The sequence below is a fragment of the Schistocerca piceifrons genome, chromosome 6, assembly GCF_021461385.2.
Source record: "Schistocerca piceifrons isolate TAMUIC-IGC-003096 chromosome 6, iqSchPice1.1, whole genome shotgun sequence".
In the NCBI taxonomy this organism is placed as follows: domain Eukaryota; kingdom Metazoa; phylum Arthropoda; class Insecta; order Orthoptera; family Acrididae; genus Schistocerca; species Schistocerca piceifrons.
In genome coordinates, this window is record NC_060143.1 from 96,939,223 (window position 1) to 96,953,813 (window position 14,591).

At 40.6% G+C, this 14,591-nt stretch overlaps 1 protein-coding gene across 2 annotated transcripts in view; it reads right to left on the reverse strand.

Annotated features, from left to right (window-relative positions):
• Positions 1 to 14,591, reverse strand: part of LOC124802608 (out at first protein) — a 67,991-nt gene that overhangs the window by 11,477 nt on the left and 41,923 nt on the right. Inside the window, exons 5-6 of one of the 2 annotated variants that reach the window (XR_007017131.1) lie at positions 10,775 to 11,100; positions 5,269 to 5,413 (exon numbers count right to left, since the gene is read on the reverse strand). Coding sequence is in view for 1 of the 2 variants with exons in the window: in XM_047263491.1 (XP_047119447.1) it covers positions 10,808 to 11,100 (293 nt within the window). In the remaining variant the exon portion in view is untranslated. The remainder of the gene's footprint in view (positions 1 to 5,268; positions 5,414 to 10,774; positions 11,101 to 14,591) is intronic. The other variant, XM_047263491.1, reaches the window with a different exon arrangement.

A 14,591-nucleotide genomic window follows, 5' to 3' on the forward strand; every position in this document is an offset into this window, starting at 1 on the left:
CAGAGGAATTATGATCTGGTCAAAGCTACATCTCCAACCAATGTAATGTTACAACTCCCAACATTTATCACTGTTTGTATGGGACGAGTCCACCCATTTAAGACCCACCAACGTGAACAAATTATGCTACCGTTACTCCAGCTAATCCATATGCCTTAGGTCACGATGTCGCCCTTTACTGTATGCAATGTGATGATAGTAAAAACTCTGTGCTTTTTATTTGGTCTAGTAGGAAACATTGATATTGTCTAGTGTGATATGCTGATAATTTTGTGAAATGTGTACCTGCCATAGCAATTGTGATAGTACTGTATCTGGTGTATACTTTAACACTGAGTGGGTTACCATTAGGGCAGTGTGAGAGTAGATTTATTTGTACGAACAAAGGAGTATGAGAGAGCATCTGGACTGATTTTGAGAAAGGAGCACCGAAGAGCACATAGTACTGTTTGTTGGAATAATGCAGGTGGTGGTCTTACAGTGGTACTTGGTCTACAGAAGGGTAAGTATCAGTGAATAGGGCTGAAGGAAGGTTGTGGTGCCACAGGTAGCCATAGTGGTGAAAGAGTGCAATATTGTATTTGTCAATGAACATAATCCAGATTTTGCAAAAAGCTATAATAAAAACAACTAAACAATTGTTACTATGCTAAGAGTACATGTACGTAATGCATTTCCCATCACATTTAGTTCGACAGCTCTGTCATTCACGCCTACCCAGTAAGATACATGGCTCTGAAGTAGTTTGTATGATAGGAGGTGCATGACACACAACTAGTAGCACCCAACAGAAAGTGCCATGCATTACTTTCTGCCTTGGAGTTGCTACAGTGTTGGACCAAGACCTACAAAGCTGACTCATGGGGTCCTGTGAGCTTAACCTGTTGCACACAGATAAGCCATTGTACAGGTCTCTTTGGTCCTTAAATATCAGCTATTCATTACTTTATCTATCTTAACACCCTTTCGAAATTCTTCCTAGAGAAAACCTGGCCCACAAAACTGCTACCCTGGATTCAACAATCCTCATCTCCCTGGGTCAAATGTTAGCCGCCCAGAATGGCTGGGTTTTGATGGAGCAACTATTTGGGCATACAAGGCAGTAACATAAAAAGCATCAGCACCAACTCAATATAAAGGGAACTTCCATGTCAGCCATCTCTCAATTTTGTTACTAATAAACACTGTCTACCATCTCAGTCATCAAATTGTACAGATCTCGCTCCTAATGATCTTCCACCTGCCAGCCTATACCAATAGTGTTAATGTCTGTGATGAGATAGCTTACCTGTTGACGAGTTGTGAATGAATCCTATAAATAGTGTGAGCCAAAGACTCAATAAAATGTGTCCAAAATTAACTACGAAAAATCAAATTAGTCAATTAGTTTCAGGTTCAACTAAAGAAAATAATTCTGAGGGCTGAATTCTTCTAAGAAATGGAGAGTGTAATGGAGTGAGCCAGAGGCACGGCCTCATCGCCAAAAGCATACTACTTGACACAACATGCTGGTGCAGCATTAGGCCACGACGTCCACCTGCGATGCTGCAGCACGCCTGTCCAGTCAATGACTAACGAGGTTACTGCAACAAGGGATGCTTCGGTACACGGTATAAATTGCATATGCGGTGGCTACCCAACAACAAACCTACTCTGGCACATAGGAATACTGGCCTTCTGGTCACCGAGTCGGTGGCCACCACAGTGTAGCTTCTGCCATGAAGCCCCCCCATTGCTTAGCTCTCATCCCAACAGGATGATCTGTTTGTGGTCCAACTGCAGGACAGACGGGCTGAGTGTTGAACTGAGGCCCTCAATGGCCTCTGAGCAACCGGGCCACCAGCTAGACGCAGGACTGGGGTTCATTCGTACACGGATCTTGTGCTCCGTGTCGGGGTCGAGTCTGCCAATCGCACAAGAATGCACATACTGCAAGGCCACGTCACCGTCGTGTCAGTGATCTGTGGGTCCAATATCCACTATCTCACACCCACCAGACATGGGAACAAGTCTACTATTTCGAACTGTGGAGAAATAAAGGATTCAACTGACTTCCAGTGCCTTGTGACTCATCCTGCCCATTTATCTCCACCAGAGAGATCCCGCACCCCAACAGTTTTCTTTTCTGTTGGTAATGATATTTCTTCGTAGATTCTTCTTCTAACAAATACGGTGTCATCCTTTCAGACTCCTTGTCATATGAACTGACATCTATATTATGCACGACAAATGCTGCAACTATAATAACTGTTGCACCATCTGGTTTTACTCTGACTATGAAACTTAAACATCTCAGCATTTTGCACATTAATAAACACTGCCAAAAACGTGAGAGTACTGCCAAGTGGAGAAAAAAGTAATTTCGAGAACTGATTTGGGGTCGAACCCAAGAGCACCTGGACGCAACCACTGAGCCACCAAAGAAAGTATTCATTCTGTCACTGGCTGATAAATATTACTTTGCTAAATGACTTACTATGCTTAATACTATTACTGTTCATCAATGCACATGCATCAATCTTTGCTGTTTAAGCTCATGATCAGTACTTAAAAATTAAATACAAATTGTGTGGTTACTACTATTTGAGCCTTAAGAGCATTTTTGTGTGAGGTGTTAAACCATTCTTGGCTCCTGCCAAACTAAACATACTTAAATGTTCACAGCAAATATTTTGAATTTCTGTTTCTTACTGTTCCGCCAGGTGTATATAAAATGCCTCTGAACCAATAACATAAACTAGTCACCTCCAACAATTTGGATGAGATCAATTACTATCTGAGTTTATTACTTACATAGCTGATAATTTCCTCATATTTTCAAGCTTCAGCAATGTGGGAGTGGCCTATTCACATATTTACTTACTATTTACTGTGTTAGTAACAATTCCTTTCTTAATTCTTTTCAACTTTTATTTGTGCAAAAAAGGAAGATCATTTTGTAATGTCACTTGGTTGTGGACTGATGATTGCAGCTGAACTTGACTTGATCCGTGAAATTTTGCCAGTAAAAAGATAATCTCAGTTCATGATGACATAATCTGAGCTTAACTTTTATACAACATAAATTTGAAAGGTCAGGTCGAGCCAAGTTTATTTTCTGGGCTAACTGAAGTTCAGCTTCTTTATACAACTGGGCCAGAGTGTATAAAATTCTGCATTCCAGAGAATCGATAACTAATCAACTTCTGTTGGCTGGCAGATCATGTACCACCATTTTCCTAGGCTTGTACTCCTGGTTTGTGTGTTATGCATTTTAGTGACTGTTTCACAGACACTTGGCAGAAGAGTAAGAATGGGAAATTCAAAATATTTGCAATGAAAGGTTGAGGATATGGGGCTTGACATGTCCAACAATGACTGAACACTTCTTACAGAATTCTCTAGGTTCTAGTAGCAGTAACTACACAATTTCTAATACACTGAGGTGACAAAGGTCATGGGATAGTGATATGCACATACACAAATGACAGTAGTATCGTGTACACAAGGAATGGGCAGTGCACCAACGAAGCTGTCATTAGTACACAGGTGATTCATGTGAAAGGTGTGCACTGTGATTATGGCTGCACGATGGGAATTAACATACTTTGCACACGGAATGGTAGTTGGTGCCAGACGCATGGGGCATTCCTTTTTGGAAATTGTTTGGGAATTTATTATTCTGAGATTCACAGTACCAAAAGTGTGCCAAGAACACCAAAGTTCAGGTACTACCTCTTACCATGGACAACACTGTGGCAGACGGTTTTAATAAGTGAAAGCAGCAGCATTTGCATAGAGTTGTCCGTTCTAACAGATTGCATGAAATAAACACAGAAATCAATGTGTGATGTATGGCAAACTTATCCATTTGTACATTGTAGCAAAGTCTGGCATTAATGGGCTATGCAGTGAAAGACCAATGTGAGCGCCTCTGCTAACAGCATGACAGTGCCTACAGTGCCTCTCCTGGGCTCATATCAGTTGGATAGTAGATAACTGGAAAACTATGCCTTGGTCAGATGAGTCCCGATTTTAGTTAGTAAGGTTCCTATGTATCCACAAGGCACTGTGCAAGCTTGTGGTAGCTCTATAATGGTGTAGGCTGTATTTACATGGAATGGACCAGGTCTTCTGGCCCAGCTGAACTGATCATGGACTGGAAATGGTTATGTTCAGCAAGATGGAGACAGTTTGCAAATACACATGGACTTAGTGTTTCCATACAATGATGGAATTTTTATAGATGACAATGTGCCATGTCAGTGAGCAACAATTTTTCTGATTTGAAGAACATTCTGGACAATTCGAGAGAATGATTTGGCCACACAGATCGCCCATCATGAATTTCATTGAACATTTGTAGATCATAATCCAGAGGTCAGTTCGGCACAAAATTATGCACTGACAACACTTTTGCAATCATGGATGGCTGTAGAGGCAGCATGGCTCAATATTTCTGTAGAGACTTCCAACGACTTGTTGAGTACATGGCACATAAAGTTGCTGCACTTTGCTGGGCAAAAGGAGGTCCCACATGATATTAGGACTTATCCCATGACTTATATTACCTCAGTGTAAATTTTTAACTATTGAATACAGACTTACACTGCATGCACATTGATGAACATAAATAGTAGTAAGCTTCTGTCCACTTCCCATAAAAGTAGGCCAGGCGAAATTACCACCTGCAATTTTTCAAATTTGAATAGTTCTGGTACTATTTTTACTCAAGTTCACACAGCACACATAATTACAAAAGATGAGCTGTAATAATTGTAGAGTGTGTATTAAAATTATATCTTGTCATGTGTGGATGCTTTCATGGTCGTTTCCTTTATACTGTCATAACATAGTTTCAAAGTTTTTCACTGAGATTTGTCCCTATGTTCTGTGAACTGAAGTCAATGACTACTTCTTTATACGCGTTTGTTAACCAGAGTAACTTTCAGTTTTTTTTCCCCTTCTGTTGTGTCTTTATATTGACCCAATACGACTTCCAGTAATAAATCATTTTCTACTTTTGAGCATTTTTTTCTGTTTATTTTTCTCCATCTTTACAAAAAGACATATTTGATAATAAATACTGTGTATTTATGATGAATGATTAATAACTGTGGTCAAAGTGCAATAATCGTGTCAATAGCTGATTTTAGCTGCATAGAAAAAAAGAGTATTTCATTGTAATATACAGGACATGGCGGAAAGCATTTCCAATTTGATAGGCAGTATGCAGCAATAGAGTACAGTGGTGGTGATGGGGGTGTCCTTGAATAACTGCATACGTACGTGCTGGTTTCAGTGTACAGCATGGCTTGCTCAGGTGAACATCACACTTTTGTTGTTGAGCAGTTTACTCAAAATAGTGTATCGCCAATAACTACTCAATGTGCATTCTGCATTCGTTTCACGCTCAGTTGTTGGGACCCAGCTCCTGACAACAAAAACATTTATTTGTGAGTTTCAAATTTTTGTGAGAGAGGTTCTGCTTTGAAACATAAGCCCCAAGGTCAATGATGGACAGCTATGGGCCCAGAAAATGTTGCTGCAGTGAGAGGTTCAGTTTAACAATCTCCTCTATGTTCCACAAGAAAGCATGTGTTAGCCTTATTATTATCAGATTAAAGTGTGAGAAGAATCTCGCATTGAGATTTGAAAATGCATCCCTACAAGATTGTGTAGGACCAAGAAAGAAGTGGAAGAGATTACAAAGACAGTAGGCACAATCCGTATCACTTCAGGCAGGGGGATTACCTTCACAGTCTCGGATGTTATTGAATTTAGCACATGTTAAAATTCAGAAGTAAGAAACATGCACTTTTTTTTATTTTCTCCAAAAGAATTCCTACCCCGAGATACAGGCCTCCAGAGATGACATTGCGAACACCATTTTGAAGAAGCGTATTTCGGAAAATTTTTCAATTGCTGCATCTCTAACAGTTCTAGATATTTTGTTAGAGTTTTTTTATTTGAAAGATAACTGCTTTATGATTGCAATGGTATCCTCCGTTAGGACATATCTGTCAAAGTTATTTTACTGTTGCCTTTTGAGTTTAGAGATTTTTTTTTCAAAAATGCCAATCCAGAAAAGTTAAGATTTTTTTTCTGTTGATTAGTACCATGTCGTGCTACGTTCTCTGTAAAGGAGAGCTTCCACTTTTTGTACAGGTTTTATTTTAAAAACCCTTTTTTTACTTTCAAGGGTAATGTATATCTTCACTGAAGTAGTTTCTTAGTAATTTCTTTGTTATAATGTTTATTTCTATTGTCTTTGTTGCAGTTATTTCTTAACACTTTCTTTGTTACAATTATTTCTCTTGATTTTCATTGTTGCAGGTATTTCTTACACTTTGTTGTAGTTTCTTGTCAGATTCTTTGTCACAGTTGCTCATTGCAGGTTTCTGTATTGTAGTTGTTCAATGCTAATTTTTTACTGAAGAGGCTTCTAAGAAACCTGAGACCATCCAGTGAATTCTGTGTTTTCATGAGGAATTTGCCGGTTGACACAGCTGCAGTATGTTTTGTGAAAAGGACTGTTTGAAATGTCTTCTGACTGGGGCCACAGGAGAGAAGCATACTGACTATTTGCGTACCAATAAAAGAGTGATGTATAAGATAAACAAATAAACAAACATTGTTCAGGTTGGGAATAAGGGTTCTCATTTGAAGACTTTGTTTCAAAGTGAAGATGTTTCCAGTAACTACTTTTTGTGTTATAAATGTTTTGACAGAATAACAACAATTACAGTGTCTAAACAAGGTTGAAGCCCCCCATGGTGCAGATGATTCAGATTTTGCATCAATAGAGGAAGAATTAAATACCCTGAATCAGTCAACTACTGAGGCAGGTGTTAGTCCTGTTAAGAAACTGTGGTCAATGAAGCCGAACCATAAGCTCTATGCATCATGGAAGTGAAGAGAAATTACTAAAGCTATGGATGAATACACGACAGCAAAGCTGGCCACTCTCTTCAAAGCAGAAATTCCATCTTCGGAAGAAAATGAACCAAAGCACCTTTGCACCTCTTGCCAGGAATTTTTCACAAATATCAATTCAGCTGTTGAATATTGTGCATCCTACAGTGAAAAGGTGCAAGTTTTAACTGTTATTCCACAGACATTTTCAAAGAAAACAATTTTGAACCATATTCCATCAGTATCAAAGTACATGGTAGACAAATCAAGAAATGTGAGGTCTGTAAAAGGAGTCTTTGGAAGAACAGATCCTATTATGCTAATCCTATAGAAGCAGCTCAAGTTTAAATAGTGCACTCATTTTATCTGGAAGATAAAAGGAACTGTTCTTGCTAGAGAGAGAGAGAGAGAGAGAGAGAGAGAGAGAGAGAGAGAGAGAGAGAGAGGAAAGAAAAAAAGAACACTATAACAGTTGAAGGTCAAAAAGTTGTGAAAGTGAAGAGGTACATGACTTGCAGTATTAAAGAAACTTTTGCAATTTATAAGAGCAACTATACAACTTCACATATTGGAAGATCAAAATTTTATGTACTACGACCTAAGTGGGTAGTTCCACACTCATCTAGAGATGTCGGTTTGTGTGTGTACTGCACGAATTTTGAACTTTGTATAGTAACTTTGAAGAACTTACTGGAGCACGTGACATATGACACCTTGGCTGGGAGTATGAAGTCTGTGATGTAAAGGGAGAAACTTGTTTGTTTCAAGAATGAGGTGACTGCCCTGGAAAGATGTCTTTACAGACACTTGGCCTAGAAGACTTAGATAACTCCGCAGAAATTACATATGCGACGTGGGAGGAAAATAAACTAATTAAGAAAACTGTTGCCTTTGACAGTTTCATTGATGAACTTGGTAAATGGTCAGTGAAAGCAGTAACGCACCAGCATCTGAAGAAATTGCAACAGCACATTGCAGAAGTGGAAGCGTGTGTACAGGCTGAAGAACTATGTTTACTACTTCACTGTGATTTTGCTGAGAACTGATCTGTTATTCTCCCACAAGAAGTACTAGGATATTATTGGAGTAATGACCAGGTTTCAATTTTTACAGGAGTGACATATTTTCAAAACAATACCATAAGTGTTACAGTTAGAAGTGATGAAACAGGACATGACTCAACACATGCTTTGCTAGCAATGCACAAAATTTGGCTGCAAACAGGGGCAGATAAGATAATCATTAGTTCTGATGATGCTCCCAGTCATTTTAATAATCGTTGCCAGTTGTTTGAATTGAGTAAGTCGCTTGTGCCAACTGACTGGATATACAGTGGTCATGGAAGGGGCCTCGTGATGGTGTAGGAGGCCTCCTGAAGCACCATACTACAAAACAATCTTTCCAGACCAAATACAGCTGCGACTCAGAATGCCGAGGATTTTATGAGAATCGTGAAATCTTACACATCCATAGGCCTCATTCTTTTGTCCAAAGGGGAAATTGAAGAATTCCACGAGCAGAAAAAAAGAAGAATGGTCCAAACAAACTACTCCTGTGAAAGGAATTCAGAAGATACATTTTTGGACTCTAAGTGGTGGGCGAACTCATATTGCATGCACTTTAAACAGCAAGAAAGAAGAAATTTCGTTTGTTCGGCCAACACCTTAGAAACAGTAGGATAATATTCAGATTCACAACCTTAGAAGGGGGATGTTTGTGGCATATGTGTACAACTGTGACTGGTGGATTGTAGAGATTATAGACACCAGTTACGAGTTAAACGAAATAAATTGTAGTGAACTTTATGATACCACATGGACCAGCTGCTGGATATAGGTTTCCAGCTGAATGATAGCAACAATGCCATCAGTGCTCACTTCCTGTTCACAATGTTTTGAAGATTGTAAGTGCTCCAGTTCCTAGGTTCAACACGAAGGCATCACTCTGTATCAAAGAAAGATACTGAAGCAGTGGGACGCATTTTTAGTTCAATGACTGGCTAATTTCAGTAACAAACAGAGAGAACAGAAGTTGCATAAATTGAAACCTTTAAGTCTTTTCACTTTTCATGTACATTTTGGAACCATTTAAAATGCTTGAAAAGTGAGTCTCTTACTCATCTTTATGTTTATAAAACCTTTTCAACCTAAAAGTGGAAGCTCTCCTTTTCATGGACTGTAGAACTATATATATATATATATATATATATATTAAAAAAAAACGAAGATGATGTAACTTACCATACGAAAGCGCTGGTAGGTCGATAGAAACACAGACAGACACATACATAAACACAAAATTCAAGCTTTCGCAACAAACTGTTGCCTCATCAGGAAAGAGGGAAGGAGAGGGAAAGACGAAAGGAAGAGGGTTTTAAGGGAGAGGGTAAGGAGTCATTCCAATCCCGGGAGCGGAAAGACTTACCTTAGGGGGAAAAAAGGATGGGTATACACTCGCACACACACACATATCCATCCACACATATACAGACACAAGCAGGCCAATATATAAAAAATTCTGTAAATTATAAAAAAAAGTTCACAATGCTATAGTAAAAGAACTTTGACAAATAAGTCCAAATGGAGGATTTCTTTGTAATCATAAAGCAATTATCTTTAAAATAAAAAAACAACAAAAATCTAGAACTGTTCCAGAGATACATCATGTTAAAATTTTTTCCAAAATTCGCATTTTCAAAATGGTACACACAGTGTCATCTTTGGAGGGCTGTATCTTGGAGCAGAATTTTTTTTGGAGAAAACAAAAAAATACATGTTCCTTACTTGGTCCTTCATTTTAACATATGCTAAATTCAATAACATCCGAGACTATGAAGGTAAGATTTTTTCCTAGCCTGCCTGAATTGATATCGACTATGCCAGTAGAACAATGTGTGAAGGCTTGCTTCATAGCTGTCACCGAGAAGAAATTGTAATTTTTTCAGGAGAGGCTCATTTTCATTTGTCAAGTGCAGTAAATAAACAAAATTTCAGGTACTGGTCTGAAAACAACCTAAAAGAACTCCATAGTCCCAAAGTAGCAGTTTGGTGTGCTGTTTTCAATTCTGGAGTTATTGGTACATTTTTTTTTCTTCAAAGAAAATTGTGAGTGTTACTGTAAACAGCAATCGGTACTGTGCCATGCTCCGTAACTTCCTACAGTGAAAACTAGGCGAACTGTTTAATGACCCTGAGCGTGTGTGGTTCCAATAAAATGGCGCAACAGCTCACACAGCACTTCAATCACTGGCATTGGTGAGGGAAATGTTTTCTGGACATGTCACTACTTTGCATGGTGATACTGGGTGGCCATAACTTTCACCAGACTTTTTTCTGTGGAGCTATCTCAAGTCCAAAGTGTAACAACATCACCCTCAAACTTTAGAAGCCATCAAGGAAATGATAACTCAAGACGAAGGAATCACACCGACTCGCAGAGTAACGAGCAACTTCTGAGAAAGGCTCAACCAATGGATCAACAATAGAGGCAGCCATTCGAGTGACTTATTGTTTAAAACAAGTTCATACACCATATTCTTAAATGGCATTATGTGTGTTCTTAGATAATAAAAATGTCCTATCTTATTCGGTTTCATTTATCTCAGCTTCCCTAACAGGAGTGTTGTTCTTGCCGCACCCTGTAGACCAACACTGAACGTTCAACTGATTAAAATTTATTATTATACAGCATAGTGAATTCGTGAACTGGTTTCATTTTCTTAACAAAGCTCAAAATCGGTCTCCAGTCACTGGGGTTTACACAATTGGCCCATAGTATTCTAGTCTGCCACCAGCAGTACGTACCATGCGAACAACACATCATCATGTAGAGATATCTACTTACACTGGAAAAATTACAGACAATCAGCAAGCATTCTCACCTAGGTGCCGGCCCAGCCAGCAACAGGCCTGGGTCATTCATCCCAGAGGCAGAGCTGTTTGTGTCGCACATAATAAGAGAGAAGACTGCACTTTCGACAAGTCTTAATGCCACAGCGATATCCACCTCCAGGCAGGGCTGCTGCCCTATCCTTGCCCTTGCAATACTTCAGACCACAAGGGTACCACCCAACACAAAGCTCCAGATTACAAGTGCAAGCATGCCAAGGGTCCGCAGTTTCGAGGCAGCGGGGAACAGGTCCAGCCTGTGATCCCCCGTCAGGTGGTGACCTAGAGACAGAGGCAAGCAGTGCTGACAGTGATGCACCTGCAACAGAGGAGATACTGTAACTGGTCTGTAAATTGTAACACACATGTATGTATCACAGAATTAGAATGTAAGCACTGGCACAGAGAGCCATTTAAATCTGTAATTTAATTTATCATTCAAAGTACTAGCAAAATCTGAAACTTATCAATGTACTGTAATTCTTTTGATAGTTACCTAGTGATGCTTTAATGCAATATTCTTTCAGAACAATTACTAAATAACGGTTTTTATCTAAGTCACTGCACCGAAAAACAACTATGTCTATACCCTGCAAGCTGCCTCGTGTGATCTACCCATTCCCAGACACTGCTGCAATGTTCAAACACAGCCAGCAGGCTGAAGAGTGTCCAGTTAGCCTTGCTGACCATCCATTTTGGTGGCTTCTGTGCAAGTAATGCTCCATCCAGTATATGAAAGCAGACTGGGGAGTGGTCACTGGAATGACTGAGGAGTGATCACTGGAATGAAGGTCATCAATGACTTCCAACTGAACAAAGTCTGTGAGGTCTGGAGAGAAGCAAGAGAGGACAATGGCTGAGTATGACACATATCAGCACAGAAATTGGGAGTACCTATGTTGAGGATGCACAGCTCATGAGAATCCTGAGGCTCTGAAACCCAACCCTGAGGGCAAGCAGAGGTTGAGCTCCACAAAACAAGATGAGCATTGAAGTTTCCTAGCAAGAGAAATGGTCGGAGAGTTGTTTCACAAGATCTATGAGAGCCTTGGAGGCTACTGCACCTTGCAGAGGAAGATATGAGGAGCAAACAGTGATCCTCTGAGACAAATGAATTTCAGCGGCAACTGCTTGCAGGCCAGTAGCCAGAGGAAGAGCTGAGGAGTGGTGTGCATTACCAACAAACACAGCAACCTGTCCCTTGGCCCTTTCTCCAGTCCGGTCATCCTCACAATAGAGCGTATAGACGCATAGTGCAGAGGCATCAGGTGTTTTAAAATGTGTTTCCTGCAAACACAAGCACAGGTGTGCAAGGTGTTTCATTTCCTCTACATTGAACCCATTAATACATCACTATAGGATGGGAGCCAGCTATGATGTGGGTAGCACTTTCATCCCATCTTTCAGCGAGGGTGGGGAATCCACAATGGGTGGAAGCTTCCTCTTGGGGCGAGATGATTGCCCCAGTCCGACAACATGGTCCATCACCTCTGAAGAACATTCGAGAGAGGCACCAGACAGGATGACATCAACATTGTTGGACGGTTTACTGCAGTTTTCTTGTCCAAGGCGGCTTCAGAGCAACAACTGTGGAAGTGATAGTGGCAGTGCTGGAAAATGGACTAGACATGACCTGTGGAGGGGCAGGAAGTTCCACAATGTCAGCAACCACGGCCTAGTCCAAAGTTCTACGGGGAGGAGCAGGCTTCAAATTAACTGCAGCAGCAAAAGTACACTGACAAACACAACCACTAGTGCTGACAAGCAATCTTCATTTGTTTAACAACATTAAATTTCTGGACTGGCTGTTTGAGAACGGAAGCAAAGGAGGCAGCGAACATGGGTGGCTGCATGACCTTTTGTATCTTTTACACTTCACCATGTCTTTTAATCTCCCAAATTTTCTGTTTTTCAAGGAAGACACTGCAGTCCCTACTCCAGACAGGGTGATCCCCAGAGCAGTTGGCACAATTCAGAGGAGAGGAACAACATACTCCATCGTGGGTGACATTACCACATTTGCTACTGGGCAAATTAAAACGAGCATCAGGTTTGGGAAATAATGATGACGATGACAATATTCGGTTTGTGGGACACTCAACTGCATTGTTATCAGCACCCATACAAATTCCCAATCTTTTCACTGTCCAGTCTCCCCACTTTCACGAATGATCATGAAATGATGAGGACAACACAAACACCCAGTCCCCAGGTAAAGAAAATCCCCAACCCGGCAGGGAGTCAAACCCAGAGACAGCAACGCTAGCCACTAGACCACGAGCTGCGGACTTGGGAAATAAGGCTGTACACTTAGGTGAAGGAAACCTGCCTTGACCTGCTCTGGAAGCTTGGTGCTGCTAAATGTAAGAATATCACAGTCTGACTTGACAAGATTGCCATTCGCCCTTTTCATAATGTCTTGCACATCCACAATGCCTTCCCAGGACCACTCAGCTTTCAGTCCTTCTCGGGGAATGTCAACTAGATCATGAGAGCAGGCCGCATGATCGACACTAGCATAAAGACTGCTGGAGAGTGGCGGGAGAAGCAGAAAAATTATCATTTCAGTGGAGAGGTAACATGTAGCAGCAAATGGCTTTGGATTAACAACAATACAGCAGCTCTTGGATTAGTTTATGCAGCAGAGGGATGAACTGCTGCAACAAATACTGCTTTTTCCACCCTTCTTTCAGATGAGCAAGACTGGAAGAACTTTCATCGTTAGCTGCTGCTTCATTTCAAAGTATGACAGATGATTGACATTGCTGTACATGTTTCTGTGGTGTCACCACCAGACACCACACTTGCTAGGTGGTAGCCTTTAAATCGGCCGCGGTCCGGTAGTATACGACGGACCCGCGTGTCGCCACTATCAGTGATTGCAGACCGAGCGCCGCCACACGGCAGGTCTAGAGAGACATCCTAGCACTCGCCCCAGTTGTACAGCCGACTTTGCTAGCGATGGTTCACTGACAAATTACGCTCTCATTTGCCGAGACGATAGTTAGCATAGCCTTCAGCTACGTCATTTGCTATGACCTAGCAAGACGCCATTATCATTAGCTATTTATCTTGTGATGCATGTACCGTCAGACCGATGTTCACCAATTATGGATTAAAGTTAAGTATTCCAACAGCTACGTACTTTATTTGCCAGACTCAAATCCTTTAACTGTTCTAGACCTCACGCCAGCCTGCGTGAGCTTAAACGCGTGCCCTTCGGCTACCCGTCACAGTGGATTGGCTGTCTTGCCAGTCCACAACAGTTTCACTTGTCTTCCACCTACTAACCCAAAAATCTTGTTCTTGTCCCCAAGAATTGTAGTACCTATAATATCCTAAATCTCTTGAATTTTCTGAAATATGAATAAAATTTTTACCATACTGTGAACAAAATCTCATACAGTTGGTCCACATTTTAGATGTTCTGAATGTCGTGAACACCTGCCTGCCAGAGCTTAAATGTTTGTCTTTTAAGTACTGTTTTGAATGTGAAAATTCTGCTTGTCCGCACTATGAGGTTGCGGTAACAGACATGCTCTCTCACTTTCTGTACATAGTGTGCAAGCACAACTCATCCTTGATTGCCACAGTTAGAATAAATCCTCACTATCAACATTGCTCCAACTATCCTTCTCTTAGATAAAAGTCTACAATTTATTCCTGATCTACTTCATAATTTCTGTCACGGAATGGCATCATGCACATCACTGTAGCATTGTTTCACCCAGCCTCCAGGAGTGTTGCAAAGTATTTCATGCAAACATTGAAGATTCAGATGGAGGAGGACAACAAGGTTTCAGAGTAACA